Raw genomic sequence first — 17,041 nt, 5'->3', positions numbered from 1 at the left:
CCCAGCCTGTCTAATTCACCCCTCCTTCTCTCCATGCTCTTCCCTTTGTCCATGCCCTTCCTCTAATTACTTTTTCCTCCTTCGCTTCTGTTTTCTGATACCTTTCTACAGTAATTATCTGCACTAATTAAGTTTTTGGCTGAATATTTCAGAAATGCAGCCCAGTCTTTACTGGTTACATGATTGGCTCTGAGTGGAGGGGAAGGGATGGGGCCACACTTGGTCACTGTTGATAGGGGCACAGTGGAGATCTCTGCTTTGGGGGCATGTTTGAAACTGTCCTTAATAAAAGGGGGGGGATACTCTATGGACCTGGCAATGAAAGACCTTTCATATTAAGCAAGAAAAATAAGTTGACAAATGCATCCCGTCCTGATACACTGAAAAGAGACGGGAAGGATTTTGAACCTGGGGAAAACAGTGATTTTTCTCCCAGTGGGCAGTCTGTCAAGTTCTCCTCGCTGCGATTTTTCCAGAGTAACATGTACATCCTGAGTAAAAAGAAGCCAGCTGGACAGGGCTGTGAAGCACAAATGTGTCTCAGAAGATGGTGGTGGAGGGGCAAGTCAGGAAACATGAGGAAAACCTTATTCTCTTGGGGGAGGCTCAAAACTCCAGGACAGAATGGGAGGAAACCATCTCCATGGAGTGTGCAGGTCCCCCTCGGAAAGCTGAACTGAGAAGAACATTGGGGAAATCCCTCCGGAACCTGCTCCGGAAGCAGCTGGAAGGCTTGTGATGTGGGGAAACTGCCAACCTCGAGCGAGCAGACAGATGACTTTTCCAGCAAGCAGAGGGAAGTCAATGAAAGTTCTCTGGGCCTGAGAAACTTGATACCAAGTTAAAATTTGGAGCAAGTAAACAAACCCAAAAGGCCAACAGCAAGCTGAGACGAATATCTGTAACATAACACAAAATACAGAGTTATCGAAGATCAATTAAGAAAAAGATAAAATCTCCTGAAGAAAAAAGTAGGTAAAACCACGAACAGACAATTCAACTTAAAAAGAAATCCATAAACATATAAAGGCCCAGTAAACATTTTTAGATTCATTTTAGTCATCAAAGAAACTCAAAATAAAAAAGTAAAATGTATGTGCTATGAAACTGACTTTTCTTCTTTAATGAAAATTCCTAATGTTTGGAAAGGATATGGAGAATATACACAAATGCTGCTAGTGGGAATATAAAAAGGCACAGCCTCTCAGAAAAGGAATGAGGTGCAGGCAAGGTGGTTATAAAAGCCTTGAAATCATTCATATAACTCAGAAATTCTACTAGCAGACATTTATCCACCGGTAATGAAGATGGCTGTAGGCAGGTTCAGCTCCAGAATGTCCCTGGAGGCAGCAGTGGGTAGAGTGGCTGGACCTCAGTGCAGGTGCCTGGCTGCTTGGGGCAAGTCCCTCTCTGAGCCTCAGTTTCCTCATCTGTAAAATGGAGAGTGTCATAAGGATGCTAAAAAATTGGACACATCAAATACTTGGCACATAGTAAATACTCAGTAAATGGGATACTATCAATAAAAACTTCACTTATAAGCATCTAGAACACAGTGAGCCAAAAAGAGGAATGGAGCTTCAAGAGGAGCTAAAGACAGCTCCTAAACATGTGAAAAGATGCTTATCTTCACCTCCAAGGAGATGTGCTCATAAAAATGAAGCCAAGACACCATCTTCCATCCAAAAGGTATGAGAAATTCCAAGTCATCTGACAGCCTGTGCAGCCTGTGGGGAGATGGGCCACCTGCACGTGGGTGAGGGGACACAACCAGGTGGGACCACACAGATGGAGAGAGCTCTGGAGACCACGACTGGAAAGACAAGCACGTGTGCTCTGAACCATGAGATTTCACATTGGGGGTTTACCCACAAAGACCTGCACTCACCTGAAAAGTAAGTTTGAGGTTATACCCTGTGACATTACCTGTTAGAGGGAATGACTAGAAGCAAAACCCATCATCACTTGGATTCTGGTTAAATATATTAGGGAGCTCACCTACAAACTCTCACTGCTAGCTACAAATCAAAAAACATTCTGACACCCAGAAGTCTTTGTACAACTGTTTAATCTTTATTCATCCCAGTGTGTGTGAATATTCATCAGTTTATCTGCAGCAACTGACTGTGGGAAGCTGTCCCAGATATGCATTAGTTAGTTATAGCTGCATAACAAATGGCCCCCAAAATTAGCAGCTGAAAACAATGCATGTCTATTATGTCAGAGTTTCTGTGGGTGAAGAACATGGGAGCAATTTAGCTGGGGGTGGGGCAAGGCTCTCATCACAGCAGTTCCCAAGGGAGCTGAGAGCCAGTCCAGAATCCCTGCTCCCGTCTTGCAGAGCCCTTGCTCAGGGTAAACCCAAGGGTCCCATTATCACAAATCTCCTTTCAGTGTTGGGGACTAGTAGCTGCTGGGAGAGGCCCCACTGAGTTTTGGCCGCACAAGATGGGACACAAAGTCATGTGCATGTCAGAGCCTGGGCCTAGATGGTCCCTCTCTGTCTCCCACTGCCCTTGTTTACCATGAGCTTGGCCAAACCAGCCACATCAGGGACAGATGGATGCTGTTCCATCCAGTAACCTATACTTTTTAAAAATATTGTATTCATTTATTTTTAGAGGGAGGGTAAGGGAGGGAGAAACAGGAGAAGAGAAATTCGATGTGTGAGAGAAACATTGATTGGTTGCCTCTCGCACGCCCCCAACCAACAACAGAACCTCAGCCCAGGCTTGTGCCCTGATCGAGAATCAAAGTGGCAACCATTTGTTTTGTGGGTAGATGCCCAACCAACTGAGCCACATGGGTCAGGGCAGGAACTTACACTTTCAACCATCCCATGCACCCTATAAAGGCCTCCCTACCCTCAGCAATTCACTGGCATGGCCCAAGAACCTGTGAGGTCCTCACCTGCTTCCGCCTGTTTCCATGGGACTTCTGAGCAGCCATCCAGAGCACAGGACACATCGCTGGCACCCAGGGCCTTTTTCAATTCTAAAACAACAGATGACCCCTGGACCCACCTGGAGCAGCCATAACATCAAAGGGCTTCCATGCATTCTCCCACAGAAGCCACAAGAGGGCAAAGGATGGAGGAGATGGCTCAAGCAAGAACCGTGAACAAGTGGCTTCTCTGAGCCTCTCTCCATGCCTGTGCCCAGGGTAGACACTGCTCGCTGATCCCCAGCGTCTTCACTGATTCAGATGCTACCAGCTCCACCTCACAACACTGCACTCCAAGCAGATGTCACAAATTCATTGAGGATCAAACCCCTGAGAACATGGAAAACCCCTGGAAATGGAGGTGTGATCTGTTTCTGGATTTTTCTTTTCCAATCAGAGAATAGCCTTTTTCCATTTAAAGTGGCTCCCCACAAATGGAGCCACACCCTCACCCTCACTTCCTGGCTGCCAGATCCCTGCTGTCACCTCTTAAACTGCTCTGGCTGTGTCCTTTCTTCCTCTCCATGTCCTTCAAATACAGGCTCTCTGGGATGCCTCCCCTTTCTCTGCCCTCCACCCCGACGTTGTGCCCCCTCCCTTGTATTTGGTGACACCCAGGTCAGCAATTCTGGCACCTCTGCTCCTGCCTCATCCTCATCACTGGGCTCCATCCTCTCAGTGGCTGTCACTGTTTGGGCCCATCATTTGTCCCCAGGACCATGCCCTCAGCCTCCTCCCTCATTTTCAGTCTAGCCACTGTCACCCTCTGCTCACACGCCCTCCATGACTTGCTATTGCCTGCCCCCAAAAGTCTAAACTACTCTGCCTGTCATTCGAGCCCCTGTGTGTCCACTTCGGCATCCCCCAGCCTCCTCTCCTGCTGTCTTTTCCTTCCTCTGTGTTGGCCACGTGGATGTGGTGACATTCCCTGAATCACCATCGCATACTGCTCTGCCTCGAGTTAATGCACACGTGGCAATGGTCACAGACATTGCATCATGAGTGAACAAGCAAAGCAGGAGGGAGGAGAGATGATTCTGGAGCCTTTTCCCAGGGCAGGAGATGCTGTGAGGTCTACCGCAAGCCCAAGAATTCCTGGGGCCTCAGTGTCAGCCAGCACAAACACGAGTAATGATTGTCGAAAGGCTACACATGAATGTCCATCTGCAGTTTCTCAGTTCTGAGAAGACCCACACCCCCTGAGAGCCCCGTTCCGATGCCCTCGTTCAGGGAGCTTCCATCACTGTACCTCTAGGCTTGTCCACCTCTGTCCCTGTCTGGACCTTCAGTAAAAAGGCTAGTGTTCACAGGAAGTGAGGCAATGGGGATGATGGTAGGGCTCAGTATACACAGTCAGGGGTCACCAGGCTCCCCTGAGCCATAGGGGGTGGGCTCACCTCTGTCAATCCTCTGCAGCAGGGCCCCCTGAATGACATCCTCATAGATGCCCTCGATGGTCAGGGCAGGGCTGCCCACAGCAAGAACCTCCCCTTCAAACTCAGACAGCTCCTGGAATGCAGATGGGTGTGGGCTGGGCTGGAGGGGTGAGCAGCTTTGTGGGTGCAGCTCCAGTCCTGACTGTAAGTACCTAGGTGGCCTTGAACCTCACTTATTCATCTTTAAAATGGACTCCTTGACCCCTATTCTCACAGTTGCTGTGCAGACTGATGCAAAAAAGCACAGCCCACTTCCACAGGAATAGCACAGGTGTCTCCTCTAGAACCTCCCAGCCACCTCCTCTAGAGGAGCCTGTTAGCACCTAAGGCCAACCGCTGCCTGGTGCCCTTAAGCCCTGTGTTGACAGGCCCCTGTGACCCCTCACATCTCTTCCTACCACCCCTCGCTCACCAACCTCCAGCCACACTGGCCTCCTCACTGTTCCCCCAACACACCAGGCACAGGCCTTCCTCAGGGCCTTTGCACATGCTGTGCCCTCTGCCTGTAATGCTCTTCCCCAAGACATGATTCATGCCTTCAGCTCACTGCCTCTCAAGTGTCATCTTCCCAGGGAGAGCCTCTATGACCATCTGCCACCCCCCACCGCATACACATGCACACCCATGTACTCCCTCTGCCTCCTCCCTTTTCTGAAAGCTGTGTTACCAGCTAGTATGTTATGCCTGTGCCCTCACCCCAGCTCTCAAGTGGCAGTTATTAAACACTGTCATGGGAGAAGCAGATGACATTGTGGGACCCCAGTGGGGCCCCAGAGCTCAGGGAACAAAAGTCTCTAATTGTCGCAGTGGTTCTGTGAGAGAGCGAGCACTCTGTCCGCTTTACAGAGACACACAGATGCTTGGTTGCCCTGCAGGACCTGCCTGCAGGCCCCCCATTCACTCACCGCTTTGCAACTTGGCTCCAGCTGGCTCAGCACAAAGGGCAAAAAGATGCAGATCTGCCACCTGCGGACGAACTTCCTCTGGAATGAGCTACTGTCCGACTGGAACTTCTGCATGACACACACAGTGGCCAGTCCAGTGGCTATCTGGGCACCCAGGCCCATGTCCATGCCTTCCCCCCATGGGCCTCACCTTTAGCACACGCCCCCTGACTTTCTCCAGCTGCTGGGCAGCCTGGATGCAGTCCAGGGCTGTGGTCAGACACTGGTCAGCTAGCTGCAGGAAGGTGGCCACGGCATCAGCCATGAGCTGTGGGAGAAGGAACTAGGATGACTCCCAGGGAATCCACCCTCTGGCCTTATCGGCCTTGTTCCTGCCCAGCTGCCACCTTCTCAGCATCCCATCTGTCCCTACCAGCCTGTTCCCTTAACTTCTTGTTTCCTGAAATACTGGTAGCATCTCCTCCTCTCAGAACCTAAGGATAATCCAGTCAGAGGGGACCTATGTGCAAACTGGTAGAAAGCATCCTCCCCTCTGGAGGATGGTGCCAGGGTGCCCAGTCTGGGGAGCAGAGAGCTGGCCAGACTTCAGCCTTTTGCCCCTTTCACTTGCCACATCTATTAGCAGGTGCCAACTCCTTGGCCTTCAAAACACACCTGCTTCTCTCCACCAACAGCACCCAGCTAGCTCAAGCCTCCTCCACTCCTGTCCCTGACAGCCCCTGCTCCCCATGGCAGGAGAGGCTTTCTAACCTTGAATTTGGTCACATCCCTCCCCAGCTTACACACCTGCTATGGCTCCCCATTGACCTTTTGACAGAGCCCAGCCTCTTAACCCCATACTGAGGGCCCTGACCCATATACCCACCCACCTCACTGGCACATCTCCCACCGTTCTGCTCTCCTGTGACACCTACAGCCCAATGTCTCTAAACTGCTTTATTTTCCCCAAAGTCAGAAAAGCTTTCTGACTTCCCAGCATGTGTACACACTGTTCCCACTGCCCAGGACATGCCCCAACCGCCATTTGTCCCACTGCTGCCCCAGCTTGGAAGTCCTCTTTTCCTGAAAGTACCCCCAACCCTTGAGGGGAATCAGGAGTGTCCTCTGGGCTCCCACAGTACCTTGTACATCCCCACCACAGCCCTGCCCACCACACGTTGTCACTGCCTGGTCTTTGGCTCATGTCCACATGACACTGGGAGCAAGAGAAGGCCAGGTCTGTCTCGGTCACCATGATCTCCCCAGGAGGCACCTGACACCTGCTCAGAGAAGGCTGCTGCCCTTGCCTCCCAGCCTCCCCCTCTCCCTCACCTGCTGTGAGAGATCCTGGGCCCCAAACACCAGACTTCGTACTCCAGAGAAGCCGAACAGTGCCACCAGTTGCCCCAGGTGGCCCTGGCTCCGCTCAGCCTCACGGTAGCAGGTCTGCATCAGCTCTGGATCCCATGGCATCTCACCGAATGAGTAAACCTGTACTCCAATGGCAGTCAGATAAGAAAAACACCACCAGCTAATGGGAAAACAGTGCCAAAGACCTCACAGCCAATTCACCGAAGGAAAAACACAAATGGAAACACATCTTACCTTGGTTATTACTACAAAAATGCAAAATAAAAGTAACAGTGAGGTATGGTGTGATGGACATAAAATGGTAAAACCTAGAAAAATGGTAATATGCAGTGCTGGCAAGACTGAGGGGAAATGGGCATACTCAGTCCTTGAGACACTTACCCCCACCACCTGATGGCTTCTCTGTGTTAGGCCCTATGCCTGCATAAACAGAGTAATCTAATACCATCTGTGTCTTTAAGGAGCTCACAGAAAAGTTGGGGGAGATAGAGAATCAACCACAGTGGTGTATAAATGCCTTCACGAGGGAAGTGCAGGCAGCTGCAGAAGCAGAGAGAGACCAGGGAAAGTTCCTGGAGGAGGTGGTTATGAAATAGATGTTTTTCTGGCTGGTGTGGCTCAGTGGATTGAGTGCTGGACTGCTAACCAAAGTATCACTGGTTCAATTCCCAGTCAGGGCACATGCCTGGATTATGGGCCGGGTCCCCAGTAGGGGGCATATGAGAGGCAATCACACAATGATGTTTCTCTCCCTCTCTTTCCCTCTCTCTAAAAATAAAAAAATAAAATCTTTTTTAAAAAAAGAAATAGAGGCTTAACAAGTTGAAGGTTTCCTGTTGTATAGTAGAGATCATTTAATATCAGAAAGACTGAGCTCATCTGCATGGAGCAGAATTCTCTGGGGACAGGGTGAGCTCTGTCTAAACAGAAATGTCAGGAGTAAGAGTTTGGGGGGAAGGTGACTCCAGGCTGATATTATTAATTGCTACTCTTGTCATCTTGCTCCTTCCTCAAGTTTTAAACTGCACCCCACCCCCCACTCCCCAGCCAAGTAGCTCAGTTGATTGGAAGGTTGTCCGGATGCACCAGGGTTGCAGCTTCAATACCTTCTCGGGTACATGCAGGGGCTGGTCAATGAATGCATGGCAAGTGGAGCACCAAAAGTTGATGTCCTTTCCTCTCTCTCCCTCCCTTCTCTCCTTCCCTCCCTCCATTCCCCTCTGTCTCTCTCATTGGTAATTTTTTAAAAGACTTTAATAAAAAAGAAAAACTGGGCCCTAATGACCATAGTATGGTGGTTCACAATAAGTAAAATGCAGCCTAGAAAAAAAAGTTGTTACGAAGTTTTTCAAAAGAGAAAGTTGTCAAAAAACAAATATAAGGTTCATTCATGCAACTCTTCTATGAAGCTAACACTCCGCCCAAAATAACTCTCGCCCCTAGAGCTCACCTCCTTCCGCAGCCGGGTGCTGGAGGGGCTCCCACGCAGGTGGCGAGACAGGCGGTCCATGCCCTGGACTAGGAGTGTCTGCACTGCCGCAAGTGCTGCTTCCACGGTACTGAGCAGAGTCTGTGTGAGTCGGGGCAGCTGCGCATCCACCTTTCTGCTCAGGCACGACTCCAGGGGGCCCTGGACCTCAGCTTCGAGTGGAAAACACTGGCCTGGGTCTCCTTCGCAAGGTGCTCCGCAAATGGAGTCGTGGGGAGACCCTCAGCTCAGCAGGGTGAGGTGGATGGGAACACAGACTCCGAACACCGTCTCTACCCCAATGCACTGATAAACAGGCTTCAAGTGCGGCGGGGTCGGGCTCGGGGGCGCATGCCGGAAAGGCAGAGTCCGGATTCCAGTAGGGTTCTCTTTGTAACTGAGCAGAGTGGAAGCCACCTCCGCCGTCTGACTAAACAACTCGGGTCAGGCATGCCACTGCTAGGGTCTCATCCGCTCCATTCCAGGCCTGACCCCATTTTCGCGGCCCCGCCCTCCTTGACCCCGCCCTATTCTCAGCCTAAATGCCACGCCCATGCCCCACTTTGTCCCCACCCCCTATCACGCCCTTTCATTCTCCGGTCCCTCCCCTGCCAGTCTCCGGGTTCTATCTTCTAGGCCCCGCCCCTTACTCCTACCCTGCTCCGTTTCTCTCAGGCCCCACCCAGGCCCCGCCCTGGCCAGGCCCCGCCCCTTACACCAACCTTTTTCCCTTCCTTCCCCTCCGTCTACGTGCCTCACGTGGTCAGACCCCATGTAGGCCACGCCTCTCCAGGCCCCGCCCTCCGGGTCTCACCCAGCAGCTTCGCTGACACGCGCCCTCGCAGCCTCAGAAGGTGGTCCACGTCCGGGCGGATAGTCCTATCCAAGGCCGCGAGCAGTTCGTCTTTTTCGAGCTGGAAAGCGCGGAGCCCCGCAGAGGCTCCGGCCAGGACGGCGGCGTGAACTGCATCCAGGAGCTGCCGGGACCAGCCCAGGGGATCCCAAGGGCCAGGAGCGCGGGAGACAGCAGATGTGGTGGGGTGGAGGGACGGGTAAAGACAGAGACGCAGAAAGATGTGGAAAGAGTTTAGATAACGGTCGGCGGGAAAAACGAAGCTGGGCGTCCGGATCAGGCCCCCAACCTCTCCACGGATCCCGTGTGTTCCTGCTCCACCTCCGGGATCCCTCCCGTACCTCTGTCCAGGCCCAGGCCCTGGCTCGGCCGGCCCCTCGCAAGCCCGTCTGGATCTGGGCTTGCAGTGCCGGCAGCAGCTCCCGCATCAGCACCGCGGTCAGCACCTGCAGAAGAGGGGACCGTGGGCTCCGGTGTGGGCCTAGAGAGTTTCTGGGGGTCCCGGTGCGGGCTTGCGCGGCACTGACCTCGGCGTCCGAGCCCAGTGTCATGTCGTCGTGGCCAAAGTGGCCTTTGTGCTGCCGGTAGAGCCGTATGGTGTCCAGGAAGGCATGGGCGGCGGGGGCCTGACTTCGCTGCAGGACTGGGGTCAGGGCGGGGAGGCGGCTCCTCAGTGCCTGCCCGCCGCTCCCCTGCTGCCACATCTGCCCAGCTCCCCAGCTCCTCAAGAGGAAGGAAGCCTTCCACCTCCCTGCCAGGTCCCAAAAACTCAGGTATCATCCACCTCCAGACCTTTGCACAAGAAATGCCTTCTGCAGGGATAATGCTCCCTCCAAACAATCATCAGCCCATTAAGAGCTTTTATACTGTGCAGGAAAAGGCATCCCCCGCGGGCAGTCACAGACCGAGCTGCACTGCAGACCCCACTGCCTCTCCATTTATGGACGTTCGGTCAACAGCCTGCCCAGCTGTATGTGTTGGTTCTGCTCCCTTTTATCACCTGTTTAGCCTCTCATCTTTTTCAGACCCCAGCTTTGACATTAGTCTTCCCTGATCCCCCAGGGGCACTCCCACAAGACTGTGTCCCTATCACAGCCCTATCCCATCTGTCTCCCCCCACCCCATACCCCATTGTATAGATAAGAAAACAGATTTAGAGTAGGTCCCACAGCCAGCAGGGGCACAGCTGTCTGACCCCAGACTCTAAGTGCCACCTCTGCCTGACATTCCCTGGGACCCACCTGTGCCACGAAGCCGGATGCCACCCTGCAGGGCTAGCCTCCATGCACGCTGCATCTCCCCTGTGGCTGCAGAGAAACAGAGATGCCTTCGGAAGGGATGCTGAAGGAACAGGGGGAAGTTCACAGGCATTTCCAGGAGGGGTTCAGGCTCTTCCTCTGTATGGTCTCCTGAAAGCAGACAGGAGGTCACATCTTCATTCATTCATTTGCTCTACAGTCATTCATTCACTAGGAGAAAATAACCATGAAATATTTAGAGGAAACCCTGGCACAGGCAGTTGCTCAATATGCATGATCCATGCTATTAACTATAGTATTCTTATTCCAGCTGTGTCTCAGAGGAAGATGTGCTTGGGGCAGACATGAGCAGTCCATCCCAGCACTGCTTCCCAGCCTCTACGTCCTTCTCAACACAGTGGCCTAGGCAGCCACCAACAACCTGTCCTAGCCGGCATGTGATCTGGCCCCTGCTTGCAGTGGAGTGCTGGAGCCAGCCATGCCCAGGTTCGAACTTAGCCAAACCATTTTCTGTGTGTGGGGCACAGTTTTTCATCTCTCTGATCCTATAAAATGGGTTCAAAAGTAGATTCAAAATTGTTATCAATGGCCTAGAAAGGTTGGGTGGACAGAATGAATGAATTTAATTTTGGTTAATATATTTTGGGTCTCCTATACCCACAGTGTTTTGTGCTGAGTTCTAGAGTAATACACACAAACTGTGGTAAAATATAAAAATCCAGAAGATAGAATTTCCTGGTCATCCCAGCCCTCTAACCGCAGGCCACAGGGATAATAATCACTGTTAACAGTTTGGGGGACATTACTCTGAATTTTAAAATCTGAACAAAGCTTCATGGAGTTCACTGTTGCTACAAGATGGAGTTTTCTGCTCTTTAAGTGGCCTTTTTGCTCCTGCACACATGGGGGACACCTCCAGCAGCTGCACAGCTTTCTTGTCTAAGGGTCCAGCCATATTATTCAATCAACCCCGTACAACGGTATGTGAGTGGACCCCAATGTTAGCAACATCCTCATCATTTCTGTAGACTGTCCTTGTTGGTGCATGTGCATTATTTGGTGGCAAGATAGCTCCTCAGTGAAGCAAAGGGTACAGTTCTGGCTCTGACCCTTACTAACTGTGTGACAGTCCTCAGCCACCGTGTGCACATCTGTGGAATGAGGTAGCAAGAGATGAGGCTGCCTGCTGGGCAAGCTCATTGTGGTAACACAGGCCCTCCCTCATCAGACACACCCAGGGCAGTCATGCTGCTCCTTTCCGTGTTCCACAGAGTGTCATGGGAGGGAGGGCAAGAGGAGAGAGGGGAGGAAGAAGGAGAAAGAGAGAGAGGACAGCGGAGGGAAAGGCGAAGGGATAATGGAGGAAGGGAGAAGGAGGAAGGAGGGGAGAAGAAGGAGAAGGTGTAATGGAAGGAGAGGGAGTAAAGGAGGGGGGAAGGAGGAAGTTAGAGAAAAAGAGAGAGAAGGAGTAGGGGAGGAGAAGAGAATATGGGAGAAGGGAGGGAGGGAGAGCCCTGCTGGAAATGCTGGACTGAACAACACACCTGGCCCCAGGTCTGTGAGATGTCCCCACCCACCAGCGCCCATCTCCCCACAGGCTTGCTGATGCCAGGTTTTGTTTTTAGCCTTTGCTACTCTGATTCTGGTCCAGTGACCTACCTCTCTCACTCTGATGAGAGGGGGTGTTTCTCTTTCTTGAGCTGGGATGCTTACCCAGAAACAACGCTGCACCCCGCAAGGGACACTTGGCAAGGTCTAGGGGTATATCCAGTTGTCACACTTGGGGTGGGGGCTGCTACAGGCATCTAGTGGGTGGAGACCAGGGATGCTGTTCCACACCCTGCAGTGCCCAGGGCGGCCCCCACTGCGATGAATGATCGGGCCCCACCGTCAACAGCGCTGAAGTAGAGAAACCTGCCCTCGGGGTCCCCAGGAGCCTTACCTGGGGAATCTGGGCAGAGAGTGTCCAACAGGTGGAGATATTCATGCTGGGAAGTCAGGACTGTGTACCCTGTCAGGGCTGCAGAGCCCAGAGGACGGCCCCCATTTTCATACTCCTATAAAAGGTGTCCACAGAACTGCTTTGGGGCAGGTCTAAACTGTGGCTTCTACATCTCAGCACGGGATCAGGCGAAGGCTTGTGTTTAGTTGGGGAAATCCTCCACCTCCCCTTTCTTCCCCTCCACCCCTCTCTTTCCTCCTCCTCCACACCAGAGCACCCAGCCTCCTTGGGATGCTGGGCCAGTCCCAAATCCTGCATACGGATTATCTATCTCATCCAATCAGCACAGCCCTTGCCTAGCAGACCATCCTCGCTCATTTCACAGAGGTGGAAACTGCCTCCCAGGGCAATGAATGACCCGAGTGAATTCCCCAGCCAGGAAGCAGGACATGGGCATGACACGCAAAGACCTAACATGGTTTCAACCTCGGCTCTGCCGATGACCATGAGTAAGCCCCTACCCCTGTCCTGTGCCTCAGTCTGCCCACCTGGCACAACAGGAAATGGTCGCCCACCCCAGACCAAGCACACAGCGTCCCTTGATTCAGGAGAGATGATTGAAAACAGGAGGGACAGCTATGCTAGTATCTAGACCCCAAACCCATGCTGGGGAGGGCAGGATGGAGAATCTGGAGGCCAAGAGACACAGGCTCACATACCTCTCTGCGACTGAACCACTCCAGGCGGCCATCCCCACGAAGGACACAGAAGACTGGCTGCCACTGAAGTGGGTGGCCCTGCAGCTGGATCAGGGGCCCTCGGTGCTCACGGACTCGGGGCAGCTTCTATGGAAGAAGGGTCCCTCAGATGTCAGGGCCACTGGCTAGCGTCCAGGCGTCCAGACCACCTGGACAGTCCCCACTATGTCCCAGGTGCCACTAAGTATAGGGCACTTGATGCTTAATGAATAGTTCATGAATCAATTAACTGCAATTGTTATATTTTGATTCTTTGGCAGGGTAGTGGGAACTCAGGTGTTTGTTAATAATTCTCCCTACCTTTTCCCAGCTCTGAGAATAATCATAAAAATATTGTTAAATGCTATTATTAAAATTACATATAAAGTAAGTATTATATGAAATGCTCACACCGAAACAAGGGAAAGTCCCTTCACGCTGCTTGAAACCCAACATCAGCTGTGCCCTGCCCCAGGTGGCTGGCTCCAGCAGGTGGCATAAGATGGATGCAGGTGGTGGTGACGTGGGGGCCTCACGATGCCCCAAGAGAGACAGGGAGGGGTCTGGGTGGGAGGGGGCCCTATGTTCACAGTGCCATCGGAGACAGGTGGGGAAACTCAGAGCCCTGATGGGGCAGGGGACCCAGTGTCAGTAAGGAATATGAGCTCTGACTTCAAATCATGCCTCCGCCTTTTGCTGGCAGTATGACATCAGACAGGTCACTTTGCCTTTCTGTGCTTTGGTTTCCTTGTTGGTCAAAGACCCGTCTCCAGCATATGGAAGCCCTGGGTGCCACTGCCAACTCAGCAGACACATGGGGCTGGGACCAGGTGGCTCCAGTCTCCTTCGTTCCATCCATAAACTGTTCCTGCACCCCTACTATGTGCAGGCACCACGTGGACATCGGGTGTGGGGATGCGGGGAAGAGGAGACAGAGCCTGGTCCCTGCTCTTGCAGAGCAGACCCAAGGAGGTGACTGATGTATGACCTGGGGCTTTGCTGGAGAAGCAGTAGGATTGGGGTCTCAGAGAAGATTTCTGACTCAGGTGGGGGCAATGACAATCTAGGAAGGCTTCTTGGAAGATGTGGCAGCTAAAGTACAAGGAGAAATGGAAAGTACACTAGCAGAGGTAACCGCAGATGCAAAACCATGGGTTTCCACCAGCCATGCTGTGTCCTTGAGTGCGGCACTCACACAGGGCAAGCTTTTTCCAACCTCAGGCCTCGTGCACTGGCTGAGCCCTCTGCCCAGAATGCCCTTCCCATTTTGGTCTCCTGATCTGGCTCCTTCTCATCCTTTACATCTCAACTCAGAGGGGCCCCCTGCACCTCAGCTCCCACCCCCCAACCGCAGCCTTCCTCTTCTGAGCGCCTGTCAGAAGTTATCCTACGTCATGATGTGTTAACTTGCTTAGGGTCGTTTCCCCCAGTCAGACTGTGAGCCCTCAGGGCAGAGTGGGATCTGTCTCAGTCTCTGCTCTGTCCCAAGGGTCCGTCCCAGGATGTTCCAGTGAGTGTTATAGTCACCCCAGGTTATGGCACCAGCAAGGACAAAGGCATGAGGAGGTCCACCCCCCACACTGAACTGACAGCCTCCGCAGCCTCACTCACTCAGCGGCCCCCCACCCCTGTCTGTGGCACCCACTTTGCTGTGCAGTAGTTGGCATCCAGCCAGCTCCTGGGGTACCAGCTCCCGGGAAATCTGGCGCAGGACTGAGGCTGCTAGCTGCACGCGGTACTGGGGCAGGAAGTTCTTCATCAGGGCGTCCACCTGGCCTGCAGGGACAAGGGCACAGTGAGGCGGCTGAATCAGGCCACCTACCAGACGAAGGCAGAACTGGGTGGAAGTAACTGGCAGGCTTCTACCCTCACCCCAAACCCCAAAACTACCCCACAAGACATGCTCCAAATTCCATTCACCCCTAATCCTCTGCTGTCTGTTCCCATCCACATGGAAGTGGGGTGGGTGTTAAGGGACTCTGGCTTAATTGATAACTGATGCACAGCAAACTTCAATTGTACAAAGCATAGAATTTAATGAGCTTTTACATGTGTCCACACCCGGAAACCTCTGCCATGATCAAGATAATGAACAGTTCCATTGCCCCTGAAAGTGTTTCCAAACCCTTACCTAGAGAAATTTTCAAAATCTTTTAAAAACCTTACCCTAGCACACGGGAACTTTCTGGGGCAACAGAAGTATTTCATATCCTGATGTAGGAGGTGATCACACAGCTGTTATGGTTCTTCAAGCTATTCTCCTATGATGTACTCCCTTGATTGTATGTAAAACATACAGTCCATTTTGCTGCCTGGAATTTGGACTCAATGACTGGAGCTTCAGCAGCATTTATGTGGCACAGAAGCCACACATGGTACAAACATGATATGGAATAAGTTGGGTTGTCTGAATTTTATGAGCCTGCCTGCCACTGCACCCCTTCATAGGAGAGAGAAATAAATCTTTGCCTTAAGCCACTAAAGAAACAAAAACCTGACATTTGTGTAATTGCTTATTGAATCCATTTGTGTTAAGGTAACTTGACCATCTTTTCTGATCTAGATAGATCATGAGCTCATCGTACTCCCAGTGCCTAGCACCCAGTAAGTACTCAACCACGTGAAGGATGAAGGGCACTGATCACTCACTGTCTCAAATCAGAACGGCTGCTTGGTGCCCAGGGTCCATACAGAGGGACCTCCCGGTCCCTGCCCTCTTGGGAGGATCACCCCCAAGACCTGGCTAGGCCCGAGGTACCTCCCACCTGGCCCATGCCCCCTACCCCAAACCCACGCCCTGAGGTGGGTTACTAGATTGACCAAATAAAAGTACATGAGACCAGTTAAATTTGAATTTCAGGTAAATAAGGAATTATTTTCTAGCATAATTATGCCCTGATGCAAAGTTTGGGACATACTTATACTAAAAAATATATCCATTGCTTATCTGGAATTCACATTAACAGGGCATCCTATGTATCTGACAACCCCGAACCCTTCCCCCCACCCCAACCTTCCCACATCTGCTCACCCCTCAGGTGCTGCTGCTGCCGCTTGTCCAGGGGGCTTGAAGGCCGCCCACCCATCCTGCTGCAGTGTCCCAGGATCCCCTAGAGTGGAACAGACACCCCTCTCCACCCCACGGCTCCCCAGGTTCAGAGGCTCTCTGGGAGCAGGATGGCCTGTGAGGAGCCTGGATGTTGTGAAGACAAATGCCAGGGGCCAGACGCCAGGGCTTGGCCCCCCATGTGTGTGTTGGGGGGAATGAGGAGGCCCGCCCCCTGCCCCGCCCCACCCTGCACCTGCGTCCTCCCAACTCCCCCGAGACTAAGGCTGCTGGTTTCTGTAGGGGTCCTGGGGCAGCCCCAAGAGTGCCTACAGGGGTGGGAGACAAAAATCCTAGCTGGCTTTGGAGAAGGGATGCAGGGCAGCTGTCTGGCAGGACTGGGCAAGTTGTTGGTGTGGGTGGCAAGGAAGAGAGGCTGGGCGGAGATAGGGCCTCTACCCCCACCTAATGTTCACCCTCTGGTGCCCCCGCCTACTGTGGCCCCATGCTGGGCAATGGCTGGGGGGATTCAGCCTTGGCGCACCCCTCAGGAGTCCCCAGGCTGGGGAGACAGAGCTAGATAGACACCCCCATTCCCTGGGGTCACTGTTGGGGTTCCAAATGAGGAGAGGGGATGGGTGTCCAGTGGGGGTGCACTGGTTCCTCCTTCACCCCCAGCACCCTCCCCAGCCCCACCAAGCAATCACCAATCTCCATTTCATTCTTTTTTTTTTAAGAGAAACTTTTTTTTAAGATTTTATTTATTCATTTTTTTTTAGAGAGGGAAGGGAGGAAGAAAGAAAGAGAGAGAGAAACATCAATGTGCGGTTGCTGGGGGCCATGGCCTGCAACCCAAGCATGTGTCCTGACTGGGAATTGAACCTGTGACACTTTGGTTCACAGCCCGCGCTCAATCTACTGAGCTACACCAGCCAGGGCTTCCTTCTTTTTTTTTTTTAACATATTTTTTAAAAGATTTTATTTATTTATTTTTAGGGAGGGGGGGAGAGAGAGAGAGAGAGAGAGAGAGAGAGAGAGAGAGGGAGAGAAACATCAATGTACAGTTGCTGGGAGTTATGGCCTGCAACCCAGGAATGTACCC

The 17,041-nt window shown here is 52.3% G+C and overlaps 1 protein-coding gene across 4 annotated transcripts; it reads right to left on the bottom strand.

The window, feature by feature from the left end:
* Positions 1-1,245: 1,245 nt before the first annotated feature.
* NIBAN3 (niban apoptosis regulator 3) lies at positions 1,246-16,158 on the bottom strand. Of its 4 annotated transcripts, XM_028520618.2 has the most exons (15): positions 15,925-16,157; positions 14,539-14,669; positions 12,876-13,001; positions 12,157-12,271; positions 10,197-10,364; positions 9,483-9,598; positions 9,297-9,401; positions 8,917-9,079; positions 8,085-8,275; positions 6,596-6,754; positions 5,475-5,591; positions 5,285-5,392; positions 4,341-4,452; positions 2,911-2,994; positions 1,246-1,430 (listed from the first exon to the last, which is right to left on the bottom strand). In XM_028520618.2, the coding sequence occupies exons 1-15, from the start codon at positions 15,977-15,979 to the stop codon at positions 1,324-1,326; spliced, it is 1,857 nt and encodes a 618-aa protein (XP_028376419.1). In that variant the 5' UTR covers positions 15,980-16,157; the 3' UTR covers positions 1,246-1,323. The 4 variants fall into 4 exon arrangements, with proteins under 4 accessions (XP_028376419.1, XP_035888430.1, XP_035888431.1 ...); XM_036032537.1 differs by having other exon boundaries at positions 9,297-9,598; XM_036032538.1 differs by having other exon boundaries at positions 9,297-9,598; positions 10,197-10,262.
* Between the last annotated feature and the right edge of the window lie 883 nt (positions 16,159-17,041).

The sequence above is a fragment of the Phyllostomus discolor genome, chromosome 8 (genome assembly GCF_004126475.2).
Source record: "Phyllostomus discolor isolate MPI-MPIP mPhyDis1 chromosome 8, mPhyDis1.pri.v3, whole genome shotgun sequence".
NCBI lineage: Eukaryota > Metazoa > Chordata > Mammalia > Chiroptera > Phyllostomidae > Phyllostomus > Phyllostomus discolor.
The sequence above is the reverse complement of the archived record's forward strand: the minus strand, read 5'-3'. Positions and strand labels throughout refer to the sequence as shown.